General features: G+C 39.4%; 1 protein-coding gene across 3 annotated transcripts in view; it reads right to left on the reverse strand.

The window, feature by feature from the left end:
- LOC122811577 (butyrophilin-like protein 9) overlaps nucleotides 1-26674 on the reverse strand; it is a 1542349-nt gene that overhangs the window by 998812 nt on the left and 516863 nt on the right. For all 3 annotated transcript variants that reach the window (XM_044083503.1, XM_044083504.1, XM_044083505.1), the window contains one exon: nucleotides 14247-14537. In XM_044083503.1, coding sequence (XP_043939438.1) covers nucleotides 14247-14537 — 291 coding nt within the window. The remainder of the gene's footprint in view (nucleotides 1-14246; nucleotides 14538-26674) is intronic.

The raw sequence follows: 26674 nt of genomic DNA on the forward strand, positions 1-26674 counted from the left end.
ATGTCCAGATTTTTGCCTCATATTTTTTTGGTCTGTTCCTCACAGAATTTGCGATTTTCTGGCAAATCACTGGGATGATCAGAGTATTGAAGTCACTAAATAATGATACACATTTGTGTTTCAGGCTTTATACCCTTCAGAAAAATGCATGCCAAGACAAATCCTGTTATTCTAAGAACTTTCTAAGTTTAGAAGAGCAATATTTAAAATCTGTTCATATTTTTGGGCCTTTATCCTCTGGAGTCTGTCAGGCTTTGTCCAAATTTTTGAGCCAAGAGTTTGAGAGGTATGGTTCAATTTAAGTTACTTCCAAAGCAGTTTTTCTTTAATATATTTATTTAGTTTCCAAACAGGAAAAAAATGTTGCAACAGTCACTAGTAGTTTGGTTAGTTACTGGTGCATCTACATTCTGTAGTTCAATGCTGCTTTACAATGCATTATGTACTGTTCATCAGTATAAGTAACAGTCATTATTAGTAGGTTTAACTGATTATTGCTGCAGCTGTGTTCGGTTTTTAAATATTCACAGAGCAGTTTTGGTCCGGGTGCAATAAAATACAAAAGGCTGTAAGGGAGGACCACAGGGGGCACTTGTCAACATGAAAAGACGCATTTAAAATTTTTTTTTCATACCATGTATTCTGATAAAGGCATATATGTGCTGTAAATAGTCCAATTTAAGTTGCATTAACTATGATTCCACTGACATTTCACATAAAATTACAAATGAATAATTTGAAAATTCAATAACTTAAAATTAATAATGATTTTCAGGCTCTAGCTCTTCCTTTTTTTTTTTTTTTTTGGATGCAATACTTAACATTTGCTGTATTATATTGTATGATATCTTACAGTATTTGTTAACTGTGGGGCTTTTCCTCCCTGGACTTCGTCTGAAAAGGGGTCTGTCATGGCCCAAATGTTAATAACAATACGTAATACGATATAATATAATATAATATAAAATAATAAACTAAGCTACAGTATTTCTTTACCCATTCCAAATGTGAGTCAGTCATAATTTCACCTGAATACATGGTCTTTAAGTATACTATTCATACAGACGGCCTGTGCCTTGGTTAACAACAGGAAAGTGAGGAGGGTCAACACTGTAACAACAGGAAAGTGAGGGGGTTAACACTTAGTAGTAAAGTACCTTGTCTACTTTAGTATTTGAGCACAACAGTACTCAAACTACACAAGGTGAACGACTGAAATTGCTGAGGATCAGGGTATCTGTAGTATCAGTCTATTTTGGGTCACAGTACTGGTAGACACCAGTCTATCACTGGAAAATGTCAGAAACTGTTCCTTGTAAAATTCCACTTTGTTCTGCTGAAGAAAAGCCAGGAATGCATTTAAAAGACATCTTAGAAACACTATCCTGCGAGACAGAATGGGAGAGGTTTTCTCTAGGTGAAAGAGCCTGCAAAAATATGTCACTCATCTAAACATGGAAAAATGCGAATGCCCTGTAAGCTGCAAAGGGCTACTACAGGAGCTTGGAAAATCTTAAAAAGCATCTGAAATCTTTAAGAACTGGAATGTGATAATAAGCACCTTTTAAATCCAGGGTTAACAGAAAACTATGAGGTGGAGTGACAGGTAACAGAGATTATAAAGACAGCATTTTGAATTATATAATCTTGATGTGAAGATTTAAAAAAGAAAGGTCTAAGGTTTTCAAAGCCCTTCTTTCTTTGGCACCAGAAATACTTTTGAATAAAAACTTTTCCATCTTTCATCAGGGAGTAAAGCCTCTATCTCCAGAGACAGCATTTGATCCAGGTAGGAGTGAGAAATATGATAAAACATATAAATACAGTAATTAGGACTGTTCGTAGAGATTCATGTGATATAACAGAAGTAAACAGGATATACTATTGTGCAACTAAATTAATAACAGATAAAGTTTTACAAAAAAATCAGAGCAGAAAGGAAGGTGAGAAATCAAATGCCATCATGGAAGTATCAAATAGAGAAACCTATAAAGCAATTAAGACAAGAAGTGCAACTGTTAGAAGAGGATAGAAACGGAACTCGTCAACAAAAATACTCAGAAAGACAGACATGATAAAAGCAATGCGCAGTGTTATCACAGATCAGGATCTATTGGGCACTATCACAACTAATAAACTGAAAATAGCAGACAGAAAAACTTAGAAGATACGCAGATAAATAAAAAAGGAAAAGTACAAAGTAAGCAATTTATTGATGACCCCATGCCCCAAAAAAAAAAAAAAAAAGAAGTTATGTACTCACCATAACGTTCCATGTGAGTTGTTCCATCTCGCCGTCATTCTTCACTGATGGGTTCGGAGCTCATCCATCGGCTCCAACACAGCCGTTAGCAAAGCTCAAGGTTTACCAGTAGCTCGAGACCAAGCCCATTATCCCATGATGCACTGCTGGATTTACCTCAGACCTTGTTTGCTGCGTGTTCCATATCCCTTGTAAGAGAACTACTCTCCCAAGAGAAAGAAGGATTGAATAACCAGGATGAGACCAGCCTCTAGGTCAACTATCATCCAGGTGGGGGATGGAGGGAGGGACGTAAGAATGACGGCGAGATGGAAAAACTCACATGGAACGTTATGGTGAGTACATAACTTTTTAATGTGAAGCTGTTCAATCTCGCCATTCATTCTTCACTGATGGGTAGCGTCCCTAGCACCCTCAATCTCGAGTGGCTCACGGGAGTACATTCTTCAGAACCATAGACCCAAAGGAAGCTCTGTCCCTGCAGGCCTTATCAACTTTGTAATGAGTGATAAAGATATGAGGTTTAGACCAAGTGACTGCAGAAACAAATGTTATCACAGGGTAACTTGGCTTGAAATGCAGAAGTAGTAGAAACTGCTCTGGTAGAATGAGCTTTAATCTTGTGCAGTAAGGGCATATTAGCAGCTGAATAAACAAAAGTAATACAATCAGATAGCCATTTAGAAAGCGTTGTTTCAGCCACTGGTCTACCTTTTCTGGCTTCAGAAAAAGACACAGAGCTGGTCTGATTTTCTAACATCTTTTGTTCTGTCCAAATAATATCTGAGCTGTCTGTGAACATCAAGTTTGTGCAGCATGTACTCTAATTTGTTGGAATGGTTAGGGAAGAAGACTGGCAACTCAATGACTTGGTTGATATTGGATTCTGAACAAACTTTGGGTAAAAAAGAGGGGTTTATCCTAAGAGATACTATTATCAGCATGAAAAATCAAATAAGGAGGGCTGATAGATAAGGCTTGAAGTTCTGACACTCTGCGGGCAGAAGTAATAGCCACCAGAGATATGGTTTTCCATGATAAAAATTTGAGATCACACGATGATGCTGGTTCAAATGGGGGAAAAATTATGTGAGACAACAAAGTTTAGATTCCAAGGAGAATAAGGAGTTTTCAACAACTCGTGGGACATTATGTTTAGCCCGTCCACTCTGAGATGAAAGTTAGATATAGCAGCCAACTGGACCCAAACTGTAGCAGCTGCAGCTCCTTTATTAAAAATCATAGTCAGAAATTCTAAAATGGACGTCAAAGGGGCTTGATAAGGATCAATGTTCTGCTTAGAAGCCCATATGGAAAACCTCTTCCACTTACTAAGAAATAGTCTTCTGGTGGACGGCTTATGGGATGACAAGAGGATCTGCCTTGTCTCGTCAGAAAGATCATGAAGTCTGGCTATGAGGGGAACTGGAGCAGCCAAGCTGTGAGCTTCAGAGACTGCAATGAAGGATGGAGGTCCCCCAACGGATGTGTCATAAGGTCTGGATCTGGGTCCAGAATCCATGGATCCTCTAATAGATGATGAAAAAATGGGAACCAAATCTGCCAAGGCCAATGAGGGGCTATGAGGATGATAGTCCTTCCCAGCAACATTGTTTTCTGTAAAAGTCTGGGAATTAGAGGGATTGGAGAGAATGCATAGAGGAGACCCAGGTGCCAATCGTGTACGAGTGCATCTCTCAGGGGTTCTCCTCGAGGGGGAATCAGGGCAAAGTAGCTTCTGCATTTCACGTTGGCATGATTGGCAAAAAGATCGCAGCAAGGCTGGCCCCATTTGCGGAAAATCCTGTCCGCAATCTCTTGTTTGAGGGACCACTCATGTTTCAACAAAATTTCCCTGCTCAGTTTGTCTGCTATCACATTGGATCTCCCCGGGATGTGCGTTGCCAACAGAAAGCGCTGGGAGGAGACAGCCCACTGCCAAACTCGGAGAACTTCTTGGCAAAGGGGTAAGACTTGGTCCCGCCTTGCTTGTTCAAGTACCAGACTACTGACATGTTGTCTGAATTGCAATCGTCCCTAGTGGAAGAGAGTTCTGAAAGTACTGCAATGCCAAAAGTACTGCTCTCATCTCCAGAACATTGATATGCAGGTGTGACTCTTGATCCGTCCATGTGCCTTGGGCAGTCATTCCCTGAAAATGCCCCACCCTACCCTATCAGGGAAGCGTCCGTGGTCACAGTGGCTACTGGAGGGAGTAGAACAAAGGGACATCCTATAGTTACATGAAGAGATGTCAACCACCACTGGAGATCACTCTTGCAAGAGTCTGTAATCAAAATCATATGACTCACTGGAAGTTCGTGACAGGACTATTGGGTGAACATCAGCCATTGAAGAATCCGCATATGCATCCTTGCTAATGGTATGGCCAAGATCGCTGTAGTCATCAAACCTAACACTTTTAGGACTTCTGCGGCTGGTGCTCTGTCCTGCGACACTGATGAACTGGGAGGACATGCAGACTCTGCACAGAAGGCACCCCCAGCCAAGAATCGAACTGGAGAACCTCTTGCTGTGAGGTGGCAACGCTAACCGCTGCACCACCGTGGCCGCCCTACAAGACACACAAGAATGAAGGTCAAAAATTAACTTTCTCATACTGTCAAAGGAAGTCAGATGAAACTTGGATGTCAGCCTGACAATTCACTATGAAGGCTAAGGTGGAAGTATAAACTTTCTTCCCAAACCTATCAAAAACTCTCCCATCTTTGTCAACTGGAACAGAGTTAGCTGCAACAAGGTATTTAAGGTTTTTAAAAAAAATAAATTTAGGAGACTGGGAAACATTATAACATTTATCATATTTTCTAAAGGGCTGGTGGCTGGCAGGCAAACTGTTTGCACAGAAAGCATTCACTGAAGCTGGCAAAATGAGTGGAATAGTTGCAGGTTGAAGGGAAATCTACCTGTATCAAATAATAACTTTGCCGAGACTCTTGCATTTTATTTTCTTACCACTGATATAATTCCTTCATCCCAGTAACTGTGTCAAAAACGACAAGTGTTCAGAAAGGAAATCTGAATAAAAGCTTTCCTCAGACTCAGATCCCACATTCCCTGGAGTAGGGAGTAGAGTGTTGCAGTCTAATCCTAATTCCTGTACCTCAGACTGAGAGTCAGAATCTGAGAAAGGAGGAGGGAAGACCTATATTGTAGTGAATGAATGGCTTTAAATAAGCCTCTGGCACAAACCAGCCAATCGTCTTTGCCTTAGATGAAGGGGACACAAGTGAGAAAAATAATTAATTTTATGTTTCCTTTTCCTATGGATGTCAAATGAAAAATGGCTCAAAAATGTTTTCCCTGGGAAACCAGCTCTGCAGTGTGGTGTATAAAGGAACAATATCCATTCACTTTTCTAGCGCCAGCAAGAGTGATTCTCCTGTGCCAGAACTTGACAGCCTAACAGCCATAGAGGACATGCCTGCCTCTCAGTCCTTAGCAACTTCCTGAGGAGCAGCACCAGAATGACAAAGACAAACCGATGAGCGGTCCAAGGAAGATAATATGGCCACAATGGAATCACTCATAGATTGTCAAGGCAAAGTGGAAGGTGAAGTCAAGATCAAAGCTTCTATAACAGCCATTTTCTTGCAGACTGGGGTGGGACTGTCCAAGGATCTGAGACCCACACCCATTACTCCACCAAAAACAGTGACTGACAAGCACTTAGCAGAACAGTACCTTGCTGTTTTCCCAGATTAAAAGGTAAAACTTTGAGGTAATTATGACAGGGACCTCTTAGTTTTGCTAACACTTGCCTTATGTCCCAGACAAAAATCCTGAAAGAAATATATCTTTTTCTCACAGGAAATGGAAAGTATCCCCAATGGGATAGTTATCGACTCAAAGATATGAAGCTGTAGCTGACCACCAGACCCATGAAGTCTCAGCAAAGTGGATGCCTCAATGACAAGAAAGTTCTGTGATGTCACCCAAACCACTGTCTTTATACTACTCTGCTTGAGCCTTACAGCGAATAAGGTGCGTGGAAAGTGTGCCTAAAGCTTTGGAAATACAGTACTGCACTATTGATGTAATGGTAATCATCATCTGTGATTGACTAATGTAATGACCAGGAGTGTTTCTTTGCCACAGTCCTACTGCTTTCTGTGAAAGGCTCTGGTTAACAGGACTCTGAACAAAATAAGGTCTGGATTATGAAAGGGATACCACCAGCAGTAAGTCCTACCACACTAGTGGTGGTCCTTTCTGATTCAGGAACAGGCATACTGCAGTGATCCTACACAGAATGAAGGATCATCGCAAGTGGGTTTGCCTTCTTGGCTGAGCTACATACTAACGAAGCATTTCAGGGGAACAGACTATGCTAATTAGCCATGTACTTTCACCCGGAAATGCATGCAGTGAGGTATTTACACAGCTGAGTGATGCCACAAAACTTAACTCAGCCAAAAGTTTACGTTCACCAATTACTGTCAATGTGTGAAATTACATTAGAAGCAAGAGCAAGGAGCTTTAATGGATAGGCAGTTGTGAGAGATGTGTACATGTGGGTCAGTGTAGAGGTGCGTGTGTGTGTGTGTGTGTGTGTGTGTGTGTGTGTGTGTGTGTGTATGTGTGTGTGTGTGTGTGTGTGTGTGTGTATATGTTGTTGTTGTCTTTCGGCTTTTCCCGGTTAGGGGTCACCACAGCAGAACTCCAGTCCGCTAATGATTGGCAGTTGATGTTCACAGTGCCGAGTTGCCAGCTTTATGCCCAACCTTCAATGAAGGCACGCCCATTTACATGTCTTTCAGAACGCCACTCGATCCGCGGGGAGGACATGCAGACTCCATACAGAAGGCACTCCCCGCACACTAGCTGAGAATGGAACGTGTGTGTGTGTGTGTGTGTGTGTGTGTGTGTGTGCACGTATGTATATATATATATATATATATATATATATATATGTGTGTGTGTGTGTGTGTGCTTGGGGGTTTCTGTTTGCCTGAGTCATCACAGTAGTTGGGGATAGATGTGTGTGGAGGTGTCATACCTGTAAACTTCCTTAGACTAACAAGGCAATCCTGCAGTGCTGCGAGGGCCATTAGACAACAAGAACAAGTTTTGCAGCATAAGAGATACACAGGCAGGTGGGGCAGAGATCAGAAACCAGGGATATTCTTTACATATTACACTAAAATCACTTAAAAAGTTAACAGAACAACAGTTTTGCAGCATGAGAGATGTATGGTTTGGGATTGCACTAAACACTGGGGATATTATTTAAATATCAGACTAAAGTCACTTAAAAAGTCAATAGAGATGACATGTTTTGTAGCACAGTAGACATATGGGTAATGTGCGTACAGCAGGGAAAAAAATCTTTGAAGCCTATACCCTCTGCACAGAAAGCATTTTTTTCAATAATGCAGAACATGAGTTCTACGCACTACCACTACATACCAGAGGTACTCTTAATATTACACGAAGTCACTTAAAATGTTAGTGAAAGAACATGGAAGAAGCTTTGAACCTTGCTCAGTATACAGAACAGCTTGTTAGCAGACATTTACTCATATGTACTGCCACCACACACCAGGGAAAATCATTAATTCACCAAAAAAAGTTAAAATATAGGTTCATAGGCAATTGTTAAGTTAGTTGCCCCTGCATGCCATGTTAAGCTTAGCCACTTTACCTTTTGGTGCTTGAATTAACCTATCCTGTTTGTTGTTAGGTTGGCCCTATCAATTCCATTGCCAATAATTCTAACTATTACCCTAGTTAGAATAACTGGGATTATACCAGAGATTGTTTGAGGGGACCCATGCATGGGATAAAACATTTAAGAGCTGCCTCTGTCCATTAGTAGTACACAGGGCAATTTTTTGTTACCCATCCTTTGATCCAAGTTGCACTTGAATATGGATATGGTTTGGTGAGACTGTTCCAGGGTAGTAGTATCTTCTGCGAATCATACCTGTACCTCCAAACCATTTTGGTGATGCTGCAGAAGAGGTTTAGATCCCATGACACAGTATTTATGATGCCATTTGACTTGTTGATGTGCAGTAGGTCCAAAAGTACTGAGTCAGAAGATGTCTTGTATGCCAGACACAGGCCACCTCGTAGCAGTCTGTAGGAAATAAGAGTACAGAGACAGGGCTTTGAGGTGATCTATGTAGAACATATTGTTTAGGTCTGTATCCTTTTAGCAACATATATCTGGGCGTGTTCCAGTTGCACGAGTCCAGACAGATATATGCCAAAGCAGGATTGCAGGATGATAGGACAAACGAGGGCTGAGTAAATGGGGGGAATGACATCTTTAGATCTAGACAATGCTTTTGTTTATAAGCTGTGCAATGTAGAAGGTCTTTCTTATGACTTCTGACACATTGGTTGAAAGTTTGGTTGCTGTCCACATAAGTTCCCAAATCCCCAAAAAACTGAGTCAGCTCTGAGGGGTGGATCGTAAAAGTGGTAGATCCATAGGGTAGACAACTTTAAAAAGAATATATTAATCATTGTTTTGGCATTTAGTTCCAGTGCATGATTCTGGCAATAGTTATTTGCTGCGGACAAACCTTTCTGCAGGATGGACAGATAATTCATATGTTACAGTTACATCTTGAGGGAGAGGGGGTAAAATTTGAGCTGAATTTTATAGCAAGTAGGTTCACTATATCTTCAGTCTCAGTGTAGGTAACATCGTTCAGAAGCAGCTCAGGCTGTTGCTGCTTTGTGCTTCTAAGATTACAAACATGACGGAAAAGGGCCTTATGCTGACTATCTTTGACTTGGGTAGCTATTTCAACCTCAAATTTGGCTTTGCTGGATTTTATTAACCTCCTGGGCTGTTTGTTTAATTCAATGAAGAAAGAGGGCTCTATCATTTTGGCAATTACTTTTCTTACTTCTGACAAAAAGTTTTCTGCCTCTTATTATAAAGTTTAGTGATATTATGATTCCACCATTGGGTTTGATTCTGGGGTTTACCTTTCATTTGTTCCTACTGGGTACAGTTACATTTATGCAGATATGTATTTACATGCTGGTATAGTGTGGTGGTGTTTGTTTCTGTGCATTTAGTGGAGTTACCTGGGTTTGATGCAGATTTGAAGCTTACTGATGTATCACTTAGGAGAACGTAGTTTGTCTTAGTGAAATTTCTAAATGTACCTTGGGTAGAAGGGGTCTCTAGTTTCAATTTTATTTCAAAGGATACAGCTTTACGATCAGACCTAACAAGTTTGAAAGATATACAACGGATGGTGTAAGATGTCCCCATATTAATAAAGGACAAGATCCAATATGTTGTTGCCTCTAGTTGGTACTCTGGCTAATTGTTCCAGGGTGTTTGTGTTGATAAATTCCACAAATCTCTCTGCTTATGCACTAGTGGTGATGTAGGTTTCGATGACTGTAGTTTGGATAGTTTAAATCACCTAGGAAAATGTAAGTGCTCTTAATACCATGTGATTCCAGTTCCCGTAGAAAGGCATTCTGACTTTCTTAGGTCATACAAGGAATTCTACAGCTAAATGATACATGGTATGGGGCTTTTCATAATGTGATTTGTACATAAGGAAGCTCTAGTGAATTATGCTGCTCTACCAACCTTGATATGAGTCTGGTCTGGATGAAGACAGACACCTCCGCATTCCCCCCCCTCATGCACAGTAGCTAGTCTAAATACATGGAGGGCATCATAGCCCTACACAGCTAGAGTGATCTCTGACATTTTAAACTATATCTTACTCACTACAGATATGTCTGCATCATCTATGGTAAGGGGGGCTTGTAGGGAGTGGAGTTCGTTTAGGCTTCTGGCATTGATCAGCATCACCTTCATTTTTTTCTCTTGCTTCCTTTGTTATGTTGGTTAGTTTATAAGGTTAAGACTGCTTAAAAAAGGCTCTATGGGGAGTGGATACTGTCTTTGCCAATAATCAAAACCTTAGAGGGGACAGATGCAGGCCATACCTGGCGAAGCAGTTTGATCTGTCAAATCACATCCTCCCAAGGCTGACAAATACTGGACCCCCTCCTTTCAATGACACCAAAAACAAAGCCAACTACTGACGTCAATTATTTTTTGTTTGTACTGTGGCATCATCTTTGGAGAAGGTAGAATGGAGCTCAGTGCTATGCTCATACTTGCCTGGGACACAATCTGAGAGCTCCATCATTTCTCTCTTCAAATAATCCATGGAGGTACATCTCAAGTGACTGACACCCACATGTACTGTGATAGTCTCATATCGGTACTTGTTATTCAAGAACTTGAGTGTGTGTTTGTGATCGGACTGATTGAGAACAGACAAGCAACTAAACATCACTTTTTCCTTGCTGAGATTGGTGACAGGTACATCTGTATGTCTTAGAATGGAGCTATCTATAGTCAGAATCTTTGGTTGAGCAGATACCTGCCTTACAGGTTCAGCATCCATAACTTTGGGACTTCTTGTACTATGTGTGGTGGTAGGCATTATTTGCTGAGTATACTTTGTTCATGTTGCATTTTGAATGTCCTTGAGGTTTAGGTAAGCATCTTTAGTACCTCAGCATATGAAGTATGTGTACTGTGATGACCTTGGTGAGGTGTGATGTGTGGTATATTGCTAACAATTTTGGTGTCTGAGTTTACTGTGTGTGAGTCTTTTACCTACAAGGGCATAACATATGTGCATCTCACACCGTGTTGTGCCTTTTGAGTAATAGATGATCTTGTGCAGGCAACACAATAAAACAACAAGGCAATAAAAAAAGCCCACAAAAAACTAGGAGCGTTATACAGAAATAAGCATCTTCTCACCAAAGCAGCAAAGATTTCAATAGCAAATTCCCACCTTATCTCCACCCTACTTTATGCCTCTCCAATATATACCAACCTAAGGCAATGCGATCTAAACAAGCTAGAGACCTGCTACAACAGAATTGCCAAATTCGCCACAGGAGCATCCTACCGTAGTCACCACTGTCTCTGAATTGCTGAACTGGGCTGGCTTGAACTCCCTCACCTCCTTCAATGGTATCAACTCTCACTCGCCCACAAACTAGTAAACCATCCACTAAATGTCCCATCCCTCCAGGATCTACTCCAACCCTATCGCACCACTAGACCACTAAGATCCAGCAACAAAAATCACTTGCAGATCACTAAAGCCAATAACTCTGCTGGTGAAGCACTATTCTCTTGCACCATAGCCAAATTATGGAACTCCCTCCCACCCACAATTACCTCCGTACCATCATGCACCCACTTCAAAACTTTACTAAAAGCGCACCTAAAAACATGCTGGCTATGCCCTTGCAACTCCCACTCTAATATCACCCACCCCATCCAACCACTACCTTTCTTTCCACTCTACTAACTACCTTGATTATAGCAAGCTCAGATGCTCATAAGCCTAGTACTTATACAGCAGGAACTTCTTATGTTAACATTTGCTGATGTCTGTTATGTACTTCACAGATAAAGATTATAGTTGTCTACTGATATACTATGTTCTTCATCTGTAAATATGTTGTAAGTAATTGCTATGTAAATTGTTAATCACTATGTAATCCAATGTAACTACTGTCTGTTTATTTTAACTGTGGAGCTTTTCTCCCTGGGCCTCCGCTGAAAATGGACCTACGTCCAGTCGGACACTCCCGGTCAACAAATATAAATAAATAAATATAAATAAATAAACACACTGTAGAGTGAAGCTGACTGTGGAGGTAATGTGAATGCAGCTCAGTACAGCTCTTTTTTCTTCCCTTTTTGATGAAAAGAATGTTTCACACAGTTCAGGGCTTTCCATGCTTCTCAGAGTCTTGAATCTCAAGTCTGTTCAGGTTACAGCTCGTGAAATAGAGAGGGATCCAAATTAAACAAAGACAATAGTGTTGCTCTGTAACTTCAGAACCTGTAGCAAATCACAGTCATCTTAATCCTATGACTCAGAGCTACAGATCAGTGACACCATGTATGCTAGAATTTCCGAAACTTTAGCTTTTACAGTGGGAGCAGGAAAAAAAAACTGTAATTCATGAACAAACAGCAGGGATTGAAGTACATGATGTATCAGTGCAGGCCGGAAGAGCTCTATGTGGCAGACTTGAACGGGGAAAAACAGTAGCAAATGTAGCAAACAGAAAGGCACTGGAATGCAATTTTAAGTGGGCAAACAATAAGTAGAATATAAGACTCTAGCAGCAAAGCTGGATTGTAGACTGCTGTACAAGTACAGAAACACAAATCCTGCAGCAACAATTACAATACTGTCACTACTGTAACAAACTACAGTATAGGGTTCCAGACCAGGCAGAGATTTACTAGTGACACTGCTTATGGAATGCAGTAATAAGTGAAACGAGGCTCAAATTCTGCAGTAATTCACAATTCTCCCACAACTGCAAATGAAACTAGGAGGCTAAGGTCCAAAGTTCAAATACAAACAATTAACTTTTACAAATAATTCTACTTAGACAGAAAAATGCATAAATGATGTTTAGATCTTGCAGTAATACACAATTCTCCCACAAATGTAAATGCAGTTACAAGACTTGAGGTCTCAGAACAAGTTTAATAAAATACAAACAGATCATTTTTGGATAAGACATGAAAAAAATGCAAAAAAGTTAAAAGCAGTATCACCATACAGGTAACTACATGGGCAAGAGCAACAGTCAAGCAGAATTGAAATAAAAGTTGTTTTTCTTTCCCTTTTTGAAAAAAAGCTTGTTTCTCACAATTCAGGGCTTGCCACACATCTCAGAGTCTTGAGCACAGAAATGATATCCCTCAAGGGAACTAAACCCAGAACTCTCACACTATAATGTTTTATATCGCTGCATTAGCAAGAGGAACCACTTGCTAATGGTGGAAAGTGTCATATCATGTACTCATGGAACAGAACAACTTGCTAACAATACAAAGCATTAGTCCTCTAGACTAACTGAAAGGGCTTAAGATTGTATTGTATTTTTTTAAACTACAAAAGTATGAAACTCAATGTCTGGCATTATTGACCGACTCTGATAGTTCATAAGTTCTGAGGAACACAGCATGGGAAAAATTAGGAACAGTTATGAAGGATGAGGGTGTGTCCCTCTGGGACAGCCACCATTCTCTCTAAATGGACGTACTGAAGACTTTCAGACAAAGGTGGGAGGAACGCAGCTGACACCAGGCAGATTTTTTTTACATATTACTTCATGTCACGGTGGTGCAGCGGTAGCATTGTTGCCTCACAGCAAGAGGTTCTCCCGTTCGATTCCTGGCTGGAGTGCGGGGACTGCCTTCTGTGTGAAGTCTGCATGTCCTTCCCGTGGTTGGGTGGGCGTTCAAAAGACATGCGTAAATGGGCTTACCTTTGTTGAAGGTTGAACGGCGAGCTGGCACCTCGCCGTTCGTGAAAATCTACTGCCAATCATTAGCGGACCGGAGTTCCGCTGTGGCGACCCCTAACCGAGAAAAGCCGAAAGACAAACAACAACAACTTTGAGTCACTTGAGTAGTTAATAGAGTAACATGTGTAGCTTTATACTGCACTTTATAAACAAAAAACACAGAATACTTTGGAGCATTTCTCCTTGGGTCTCTGCTGAAAATGGGCTCTGTCACAGTTGGACTTTCCCAGTAAACAAATGTTAAACAAAATAAATAATAAATAAATATATAGCATTATTCACTGACTGAAATCATGCATGATTTACAAAAGGCATGCAAAAATGTTTTCTTTATAAAATGTGTTTAAAACAGTCTTTCAAAATGTTATCACTAGAGTGTGGATATGTCAGGTAAGTTTAACATATGGAATCCTACACCACTGCAGTACAAACAAAAATAATATCCAGCTTACATATGTATACATATATATATATATATATATATATATATATATATATACACATATATATATATATATATATATATATATATATATATATATATATATATATATATATATATGTATATATATATATAAAAATTAAACTTCACTTTATTTAAACTTTCACCTACCTGATATCTTTATACTACTTCTCAGTTCCTTCTTCCCTACAGGACTGTAAATCATACAGGACACTACATTAACATTAGCGGACATCTGTAACTGAAAATCACTTTCCAGTGCCTTTGTGCCACTGTCTTCAGTTGTTATTGTTGTTTTTTCACGATGATCACTGAGAATATTTTCACGGTCATCTATCCAGGTAAGTTTGGGTATAGGGTGCCATCCACTGGAACTGCATGCAAGTTGGGCAGTTTGTTTATCTATGCTCACAACATTTATTACAGGTGTGTTTCCAATAGCTGTAAAACAGGATTAACTGTGTGTTACTGCATTATGTATGTAGCACAATAACAGCAAATGCTTTATATAGAAAACAAAATTCAACTAAAATACCACAACTATAGTTGTTAAAATACTTTTAGTACACAGCAGTGTTAAAACATTCAGATCAAGTGGTCTACCTAATGTGAATGCAGGTAATTTAACGTCAAACGCCATATTTATCTGGTAGGAGAGTAATTCTTTCTTGTTAAACATGACACCCTGAATGAGTTTAAACACACTTTCTTTAACAATGTCAGTTTATCAGTTTAATACACTGAAGGAGAAACAAATACTAAAAACTGTTTGCTTATTTATATGTAATAAGTTATTATAGTAAATAGCAACAGTATGCATGCATAATCAAGATTTTTCTGAAACTGTACACCAACTTTCAGAATGCATCACTCTCATCCCACCTCCATCAAGACACAGATAGTGTGCATATCTCAATGGCATACCTTGTTAGTACTGAAAAAAAAAAGTTCTGGCATGCACTGTTTATGCAAACACTACATTTAGCCAACCAGTCATTCTTAAAAAAATAAAAATAGCAACACTTATGGCAGAATAAAAGTATTTTTTAATTTAAATTGTTGTATACCTTACGGCACAATTAAAAAAATGTACTCCACTGCATGCACAGTATATATAAACCTGTCTATGCCTTTCACTGTGGGTGGGATGTGTGGAAGGCTTGCACCCCCATATAAAGCATTCATTTTGAAGACATGTCAATTTGCAACCTTAGCCTAAAATTTTGTGCACTCATAATAAAATGCTCATTGTTTTTGTGAAGTCCATACAGTAGCATTTTTAAAGCCTGTGAGCTTCTTTTGCACAGAATCCCCTATGCAATTATGCTCTAGGAAATTATTATTTATTCGTTATTTACTACTTCATTTGAACTTTGACTGTATGTTCATCACAAGTCATCTTTTTCATACATTTCCTAGGCCACCAAAGTTTTAACAGCAAAATCGAATGTGAGCACATAGAGCAGGAAATAACATGATGAGAAAATCAGTGCCCTGTGAGGCACAAGGATAAAGAAAATGGCAGCAGCAGACATAACAGTACAGGGCAATTACAGAGCAATGGATGATCCTGGCAGGGGACAGGTTAGGTGAGATGCATGACAATGAACAAACAGGCTGAATGACTCATTTCTTCAGGTAGTGCAGTTGCTTGATTTTCTGCTGGTACAAAACCTAAGGGATGAAAGGGGGGAAGATCAGGTAGATGTGCAGGCATATGGAGGTGAGGAACAGTTTGGGCTCAGGATAAAGATGATGAGAATTGTAGCTACTAGACCATACCACTGTTCCCCGTCCCATTTTAAATCTTCTGTTACCTATCCTATGTAGTCTTGAATTTCTTCAGATGAGTTATGCTTTACTGTTTCCACAAACAAGGCACAGCACTACCTTACCATACATTCATTGAAGGGGTTCCATGTCTGTCAAGAACTGCACCTGTTCTACCTGCCAGTCATTTTTTCCCTATAACTGTCATTCTTTGTCTTGAATTCTTCTCTTGATTCCCATCCTTTTCTCTTAAAGTTTTAACTATTAATCACCCTTTATCATATGATGCAGCCATATCATTTCGTCTCGTCCCTTCATTCCATTGAGAACACACCTACCTTCCTCCAGTCCCTTTTTGATGTCTCTCTCTTCCAGTCTTCTCACCATCACTATCGACGTCCATTACTCCTTTGCCATATGCCTTCAGAACAAAGAAAGTGCTTCAAGCAATACAAGACCATTGTTCCATACAGAACAAGGATGATTTCTAACCCTCTGAGTGCAGTCTACTGCAGTATACCCCAAACACATGTTAGCCTTCATAACAGCCTTTTGTTTTGTGAGTGACAACTCCTAGACTGCTTTTTACCTATAAACACTCTAACTGTATACCTGACAATTTGTTTTATTCTAGTTTTCTCCTCAAAGGTACATCAACGTGTGCTTTATCTGGTACTGAATCCCACCTCCTCCTGCTCTGAATCATTAGTGTTACTCTTGATATTACTGAAGATTTACAGGATAACAGCCATTATACCACATCCCAATGCTATTTACTTGATATCCAGCTCTGTATTATTTTATAATTTGGGGTCCAACACCCATACTTCCAAGTTTCCACTCCAACCTTCCACATGGGAACTTAATGACAATTTGGTGCTGAGGAGTACACCACCTTTGGCAGAGAAAATCTAGCACATTTTGGGGGCAGGACAGACTACAAAAGATAAATCAAAAATTCTAAATGTATGCTACTTTCAAAACAAATGGTAAAAAGGTCACACAAACAAACCATTCAGTAAAAACTGCATGAAAGATGCAGCCAAGTTGGACTCTTCACTACACAAGGTGTAGGGGTATTACACAGTGGAGACCAATGTGTGGTATATGAAATGACCTGTTAAGGACATATCAGTATTTCTCCTACATGGTTTTTGACTACCCATGAATTTTTTCTTTTTTATTTTTTATGTCTTTATGGGTACATTCAGGCCAATAAAGCCAAGCCCCACTAACTGTAGGTATGTCATGTTTTGGCCTTTTTCTGACTTCATCTGAACAGCACAAGGGGATTGTTTGCCCATGGGCACCCACTACATGAAGGTTGAGGCATAGCCAACTTTAGGCACCAGTGAACCCTGCGGTCACTGGAGGCCCACTTTTTCCTAGGGGCTCCCCAAACACAGCAAGCTATCTTATCCTGATATACTGTAACATGTTTGTCAAACCAACAAAAGCTAGTACAGCATTCTTGTATACTTAATAAACCACAAGGGTAATAACTCTTATTTATATCCCCTGTAAAATTCAGAGATATTTCTGGTTGTATTAGTGTTTTTCAACTAACAGGCATCAGAATTCCATTAAATATTTTACCACTGACGTAGTGCCTCTGGCTTATTTAACCCCTGCTGTTGGACATTTTCTCCGCTAAAACTACCTACCTAGCCAGCTTTAGGTCCCTGCTATACCTGTGGCTGCAGGGTCCTCGCTTAAATCATCCTTGACTGTGTGGGGCCCCACAAAAGCTGCTGCTGGTTGGGGAAAAAAATGAGGAAGAAAAAATGTATTAATTTAGTAATTATGCTCTTTAACCTGAACATGGCTGTGATATGACCTTATTAGTATGAAGCTGATCATGAACATGAGCAAGGTAAGCACTAGAGAGATCAGCAGCCCAGAGTGACTAGAGAGATCAGCAGCCCAGAGTGACTTATGTCAGTGCAAATTTTGGATTTTAAGAAGAGCTAATACTTCCTATCATTAAGGAGGATTTTCTCTTTCAGGGAGTTTTATAAATACAATCAGAACACCAGATACTATAACTCTCAATTTCTTTGCTTACGAATTCAGTGCAATCCCAAAAATAATAGCGTATAGGCTCAGAATCAGGACTACATTTTAAATATTACTATAATCTGCTTAAAAAAGTTAATAGAATAACACCTTTTGCATCAACACGTATTTCTGGACAATAATTATAAAATTCAGATGTCTGGATTGATTGACTGTTTGTAATCCTGGAACAATTTACCAGCAAATCAAACTTTTTACAAAGGAGAAAGCAAAAGTATGAACAAAATCAGGGAAGCTCTGTGAAATCAGGGACAGTGACAAGTGTGCATTACTGCCCAATGAGGGAAATAAGTGTGAAATCAGAGACAGTGACAGGTGTGCATTACTGCCCAATGAGGGAAATAAGTGTGAAATCAGGGACAGTGACAGGTGTGCATTACTGCCCAATGAGGGAAATAAGTGTGAAATCAGGGACAGTGACAGGTGTGCATTACTGCCCAATGAGGGAAATAAGTGTGAAATCAGGGACAGTGACAGGTGTGCATTACTGCCCAATGAGGGAAATAAGTGTGAAATCAGGGACAGTGACAGGTGTGCATTACTGCCCAATGAGGGAAATAAGTGTGAAATCAGGGACAGTGACAGGTGTGCATTACTGCCCAATGAGGGAAATAAGTGTGAAATCAGGGACAGTGACAAGTGTGCATTACTGCCCAATGAGGGAAATAAGTGTGAAATCAGAGACAGTGACAGGTGTGCATTACTGCCCAATGAGGGAAATAAGTGTGAAATCAGGGACAGTGACAGGTGTGCATTACTGCCCAATGAGGGAAATAAGTGTGAAATCAGGGACAGTGACAGGTATGCATTACTGCCCAATGAGGGAAATAAGTGTGAAATCAGGGACAGTGACAGGTGTGCATTACTGCCCAATGAGGGAAATAAGTGTGAAATCAGGGACAGTGACAGGTGTGCATTACTGCCCAATGAGGGAAATAAGTGACTTACCCTTGGTGCTGTTTGACAACTGCTAAACAGCAGTCACTGATCTAGTGTTGCAGTACCAGTGTTGCACAATGTATTGCTATTTGCCGAAATAAGTACAAAACTAGTACCATCATGGCTTATGCTTATGTGTGTATGTAAAAGATATCACTGATTTGTATATGTCCACGCACCCAATAATGCCAGGACACAGACATTATTCTTCTGGGTATCAGTAAAATAATGTAGCTAGCAAGTAATTATATTTCAAAAGTAAGACATAAAATATATCACAAAACATTCAGACACGTAGATCTTCTTGCAGTCTGGTGGCCCCCACTCACCAGACTGCAAGAATGGATACTGGGCGCTCCCTTAATCATCTTGGACTCTGTGGGGACCCCCACAAAAGCTGTTGCTGCTTGAAGAAAAATCAGGAGAAAAAATGTATCAATTTTCTGATTGAGCTATTTAACCTTGACAGTGCTGAGATAAGACCATTTTAGGATAAATCTGATAACAGCTTTTGGTTTCAGCCGTACCCATTCCAAAACCAGCCCTGCTCAAATGTGTGCATAGAAAGCTGCTGTAGGTTATGGAGGACTGGGGATTGTTTGGTTATTACAACTTTAATTTTCATCACAGTCAAACCTTAGAGGTATGCACATGAAGTCATTACAGCCTTTGCTTTAGCTGAGGACAGTGTGGTCATTGTTTTTTTACTTTTCTCACAGACCTCAGAAGTGTAAAAAGAAGGTTACTATAACTTGTGTAGGCGTGGTGTACTGTCTGGGACCAACAAATTAGGATATATTACTGAAATCATTCTAACAATCATACATCAGGCACATATACATGGGGCTGACTTTGATGGTTAGGGGTGAGGAAGCATGCTATGTATATGTATATCAGCAGTCACTTGAAATATATGACTAAGGCAATTTAAAGAAAAAATAAGACTGAAATTATTTTCTTTTTCATGATTTTTCTTTAGGCCTCCATCAGAGTAAAATGCTGAGAATATGCTCTAAAATGTATCCCAGACAGTCTGTAACCCTACGCCTTATTGGGCCCTTGCTTATTGAAGTTATTTCCTAAATTATTATTACTATGCTGTCTTGTTCAGGAAAGGAGTGTTGAAAGAATGCAAGGAAAACCAAAGTTGAACAGCAACAGTGAATTTCTTTCCTTAATCATAACTTCTGTTCAAGCTATTATTGGATGAAAAGATTGTATAAAAAGAAAAAAAACTTTAAAATGCACTTCAGAGCATATATAAAATTATGGCTTTTTGTCTTACTCTTAGCTTTTTCAAGATGTAAGAAAAGGAAGAAAAAGGTAATGGGGAGCTCAGAAGAGAGGACTGGGTGTGTGCAGAGGGTGTTGATACTGTAGGCCTAGTCATCAGTTCATTTAATTCCACACCTGCACATAGAGTTATTGCAATGCATCATTGTTGCAACTAAATTTAGACAGGTAAACATAGTGTGGTATATAGTCCTGTTGTAATGTAAGAGCTTGTAGCTACAGGTCTGTCTGTACATACTACTCCTACAAGTTTGCAGCACAAACTAAAAGGCTTCTTAGCAGGGGTGGCACTGACAGAATGATACTTACATTGGAAGTGCCTAGGGGGCCCCCAACTTGACATTTGCAGGGGGCCACCAAAATGCTAACACTGACCCTGGGTTGAGGTATAACACATTGAAGAATCTAGCATGGCTGAGTCTTTCCTGCAATTTTTTTTCTTGAAATATATGCTACTTGGGACTTTTACAGAAATTCATAGTCACTCAGACATGTTCAACATTAAATGTTCGGATGACATCATCATAGAGACAGAGAATACTTTTAATCTAATCTTAAGTGTCATACTAGTAACCACTTCCTTTAAACCCCAAACCAACTGTATAAGATAACGTTTAACAAATATCTAGGTATCTGCTGGAAAACAATGGGCGTTTCATCACTTATTCACAGCCAGCATCACCTCTTCCTATCCTACCACAAACCCACATAATAACCATTCTACCATTTACAGCAGTACATGCAAAACTACCTGATTTATATATAAAAACTGACAGCACTGTATCATGTGACTTGATTTACAGACATAAACCACCGGTACGGTTTAGACTTATGTGCACATTACTGCATCTTGTTAAGGACAGTTTGGTTCTACGACAGTTGTAAAATACAGTGTCAGCACTCTGTATACTGGCATATACATTATCTACTGAAAGTAATCTATTTATGCCCTGATGATGCCATTGTCTTGTCTGAACACTCCTTGCTCTTTCTGCAAATGGAGACAGTATACTCTTTACTGTACTTCTAATTATATACCCTTTACCTTACGGCTAGCAAGGGTCCACTGTGGATCAGTCCTCCAATCCAGTTATCAAACATTAGATGATTAAAACACAATTTATCTTCTGCCTCTTTCAGTACTCCTGGAGGAGGTTCGGGGGATTCTGGTCCACAAAGAGAAGATGCAATTCCCTACAGAATTGTTTTAAGGCATATGTAAACAAATTCACTACTACTACTTCATAATGAAGGCTCAGAATTAAGATGTGGATTATCTGAATCATACTCACTGTATTTCACATCAAGGTTAAATGCATGCCCTTGCATTTTACAATGCAGACTCTCATTCCAGGCAGCTTTCATGAGATTCAGTCCATAATTTAGCTATGACACCACTGAAGTTACCCTAACCTTTGCCTTGTGGGTCAGGGACCACCACTAATGATGCAGCATACATCAGTAACAGAACCTGTGATGACTGTTGCCTGTAACATGGTGAGTAATGGAACAAAGTTAAAGTCTACAGATTTGCATGGCAATTCGCATGGAGCATCTGCGAACATTGGTCATACCCTATGGCTGCAGTTCAATGAGAAAATGGAGATACTTGCCAAAGTTGAGGAACAGAACACCAATGTTTTCTTGGAGTGTTATTAATTATGGAACAGTTTAAAAGAAAACACGTTCAGTTGAATTTCATGATGTTGCATAGGAATGAGAATTCAGGACGTGATATAAGCAAGCCTATGGAAGAAATCTTCCATAAATTCAAGGCGAGGAATATGATCTACACATTCTGTGCCAGTTGCTTCTTCTTCAGAGTTAAGCCCCAAAGACAAATACTTTAGATCTGGGGAAAAATGTGCTTCATTGTTAACTCTGTCAAAAGAGATTCCAGATAATCACAAGTTCTGGATATCTAACCAGCAGCCCTTGCAAATTATACCTTTACAAACATGGGCTATCAAACTTAAAAAAAAAAAAAAGGCAATTTTGTGATGAGGCATTAGAAAATGAAGCCACTGTATTATAATAAATAAGGGACTGCAAGAGCTTTCAGGGTTAGTCAGCCTGGATTAACTGTATGAATAAAGAAGGGTGACTATTTAGTTCAGCTAGAAAGGTTGTGTAAAATCTTACCATAACCATAGATGTTGCCCTCTTCCATGTTGCAGAATTTTGTGTATATGGGTTTTCTCCTCTTGCTACCCAAATGTCCGGCCAGTATACAAAATATTTCAGTCACTGTATGGTGTGTGGGACGTCTGACATGGCCAGCAGAGTGTGGGCCACAAAAATGACTTCTGCACGCATCAGACCTCAGAACTGAGTGCCCCAGTCGGAACCAGTCCCAGAGAAGGTAATGCAAGTCCTGTGCCATCCAAAAAATCTAATCCAGAACCATCTACTGGCAAAATCTCAGCATGGCTTTCAACCACATCATAGTACCACCACAGCCCTTCTTACCTTCTCTGATGCTATTAACTATAACAGAAACAATAACAAAACAGGCAGAAGACTGTAAATCCAACTACTAAAATCCAAAAGAAACGGTCCAGGTGACATACAAGGATGGCAGTATAAAAAGTCTTTAATAAAATATCACAAGCGGTTTCACCCTGACTCAATTGCAAGGCTTTTTCAAGTACATAACAAAAAAAAAAAACATCTACCACCCTCATTTAAATACCCCCATTCATAAAAAAGCGCAAAAACATTTAAAGTAAAATACACAATTTTTGTCCCTCTTGAACCACTTAAATTACAAAGTGTGCACTGTCTTAAGTCGGAGGTAAAGTACCTCTAATCTTTTATAAACCATATACTAAAAAAATTTCAAATTGTGAGCAAAATCATTGTATAGAAAGGTGTGTTATAAAAGAACACAGACAATACAAACCTCATTTCAAGAGGTGCAATAATTGTGCATTTTACTTTAAATGTTTTTGGCATTTTTTTATGAATGGGGGTATTTAAATGAGGGTGGTAGATGTGTTTTTTATGTACTTATAAAAGCCCTGTAACTGAGTCAGGGTGAAAGGGCTTGTGATATTTTATGAAAGACTTTTTGTACTGCCATCCTTGTTTGTCGTCTGGACCATTTCTTTTTGGATTATAACAAACAATAATAGACCATCCTTTGCCCTTTTTCTAGAGCTCTGAAAGGCTTTTGATATGGTTAACCACCAACTACTTATTTCCACCTTGAAAACAATTTCCTTAGACAATCATTCTCACTCCAGTGGTTCCAATCATATCTCTGCAATAGACAACAAGCCATCCTATGGTAAAATAAACTATCCAACCTCCTTTCCCAATACAATGAAAAATAAAAGGCAGCTGTTGCAAGACAAAAGCGACGCTTGGTAGATGGTAAATCCTTTATAAGCAGAAAACTCCTTCTTTCCCAATAGGAGTCCCCCCAGGGATCTATTTTGGGTCCTCTTTTGTTTTCCATTTTTATCACTGACCTCCATTTGGCCATTCTCAATGCTAATTGCATTCAATACGCAGATGACTACTTCAATCTACTCAGCCACCTCCCAACCAGTATTGCAGACACTAACCCAAAATACCTTTAATATAGTCAAAAACTGACTGAGTGTCAACTAATTTTAAATCCAAATAAAACTAAGCTCTTACTTTATTCTCCCACCCAAAGATCCTCCATTTTACCTTTTTCCATTAAATCAAATAATGGTACCACAATATCTCCAGATGTGCGCACAAAACTTCTACGAGTTTTGGTTGATAACTGCCTCAAGTTCGAGAAGTATGTCAACCAAACTGTTAAAACCATTAACAAAAAACTTGGTACATTATATAGAGTTAAACCTTTTCTTACCCCACCTGCTAGAATAGCCATAGCCCGTTCTCATTTACTCTCTACCCTTTTCTATGTCTCCCCTTTACTTACCAACTTAAACAAATGTGATCTTAATAAACTCTCACGTGTTATAATCACATAGCTAGATTTGCCACTGGTATGCCTTACAGAACACATCACTGTAAACACCTAAACTATCTGGGCTGGCTAGAGTTGCCCAGCCTATTAAAGTACAACCAACTAATAATGGGTCAGAAAGTACTTAACCAACCAGATAATATTCCTGCTCTTAAAAATATTATCTACCCCCACTGCAACTTTAGACCACATCGCTCATCTAACAGACTGGTAGTCCAAACAGTTAAAATCTAAAAACTTTGCTGGTGACTCTCTGTTTGCCAATTCTGTTAGTAAAACTTGGAACTCATTTCCTGATGACATCACTTGAGAGACCTCCCTAACATAATTTAAGAAAAGTCTCAAATAGTATCTTAACATTGGCTATGCTCTTGCTCTAAAACCTGACTAAAGTTTTGGTAATACCTGTGTACTTATACTATGCAATTTGTTTTTAAGTGTGCTATATCACAATTCTTTGACTGTATAACTCAAATGTCTCTACTGAGCTTGTAAACTTTAAATGTATATATTTTTTGTTATGCTTATTTTTGTAACTACCTTTGGAGCTTTTCTCCCTGGGCCTCTGTTGAAAATGGACATGTATCCAGTCAGACATTCCCAGTCAACAAATGTAAAATAAAATAAATAAATAAATTTAGTGTCAGACCACAATTTTCACAACAGTTATTTATTTGAGACAAACCTTGCTGCAGGATGGGTAAGTTTTGGGATTCAATGACTGCTCCTAGCTTGCAGTCATCTGCAAACTTAGTCAGCCAGACAGTCCTTTGGTATTGGCTTTTACTTCAGAAAAGAAGATGCACAGGTGAGGTCTCAGCATAGAACCCTGGGAGACTCCACTGGTGACTAATCTCCTTCTAGAGGTAACTTCCCCTATTTTGATTATCTGCATCCTATCTGTGAGCCAGTTGGCAATCCAATGGATGACATAGGGGGTTATTCCAAATTTATTTAGCTTTTCTAAAATGGCTGAGTGGGGAATTGAGTCAAAAGTTTGGCCAGGTCAAAGTAAGTAGCTTGTACAGTTTTGCTTTCATTCACTGCTTTGTTGACCTTGTCAAAAAAAATCTACCAAGTTGGGTAAGCATGACCTGCCCTTGACGAATCCATACTGACACGGATCTAGTGTTTGGAGGTTCCCTATGTTTTGACTGATTCATTCTATGACAAGTCTTTCCATGGCTTTGCGTATGATGCTGGTCAGACTTACAGGTCTGTAATTGGTTGGGTATGTGGAAGGTCCTCCCTTATACAGGGGAATGACTGTAGCAGTTTGTCAGTCACTGGTACAAAACCTGTATGGAGGTGGAGACTGAACAGTGTTGTTAGGGGTGTGACTAAACCACACCTCATACTATTTAAGATGCATCCAAGGATATTGTCAGGACCCATCAATTCAGTATTTTTAGCTTTTGTCAGCATTTTAGAACTTGGTCTTGTGTGATAGTTGGAGGGGAGCCAGTTTCAGGTATATCTTGAGGGAGAGACGGATAGGACAGAGGGGTAAAATTAGAGCTAAATTAATTGGCCAGTAGGTTAGCTATACCTTCAGCCTCAGTGTAGGTAACATTATTCACAATCAGCTCAGCATATTGCTGCACTGTGCTTTTGAGATTACAAACACAACTAAAGAACGCCTTGTGATTGTCCTCTTTGGCTTGGAAAGCTATTTTAGCCTCAGACATGACTTCTGTGGGTTTTATTAAGCTCCTGAGCTGTTTATTTCAGTGACAAAAACTCTAACATTCTGGAATTCTTCTTAATTTTGGTCAAAATTATTTTCCTTTTATTATATTAATATTAATATTATGGTTCCACTATGTAGATTTGTTTCTTGGGTTTTCCCTGCACTTGTTTCTACAGGGTACAGCTGCAGCTATGCAGCTGTTTTACATGCTGGTAGAGAGTGGTGGTATACATTTCTGTGTATTCAATGGGGATCTGAAGCTTGCCAATGTATCAATTAGGAGTAGGTAGTTTGTTTTAGAGAAATTTCTAAAGGTACCTTGGGTAAAAGGGATGTCTGGATATAGTTTTAATTTGAAGGCGACTGTTTTTTGGTCAGACATAAGTGATGAAGACCCACAAGGCTCCCATATTAGTAAGGATAAGATCCAAGATATTATTCCCTCTAGTGGGTACTCTGACTAATTGTTCCGTGGCATTTGTATTGACAAAGTCCAGGAATCGCTGTGCTTGTGCACTAGTGATGGTGTAGATTTCCCATTTTATAGCTGGATAGTTAAGATCACCACAGAAAAATAGTATTGGGTGTAATACTAAGTGATTCTAGTCCCTATAAATAGGCAATGTGACTTTCTTCTGTGACAGAAGGAATTCTATAGCTAGCTAATATATGGTATGGGACCTTTGTTGGTAGGTTTATCAGGCTGCTATTGCATAAAAAAGGCACTACGGGGGTGGACAGTATCTTTGCCAATAATCAAAACCCTAGAGCGGACAGATACAGGCCATTCCTGGTGAAGCAGCATGGTCTGTCAATCATATCCTCCTAAGCTGAGGACCCCCG

The sequence above is a fragment of the Protopterus annectens genome, chromosome 9.part0 (assembly GCF_019279795.1).
Source record: "Protopterus annectens isolate FY-2018-M chromosome 9.part0, PAN1.0, whole genome shotgun sequence".
In the NCBI taxonomy this organism is placed as follows: domain Eukaryota; kingdom Metazoa; phylum Chordata; order Ceratodontiformes; family Protopteridae; genus Protopterus; species Protopterus annectens.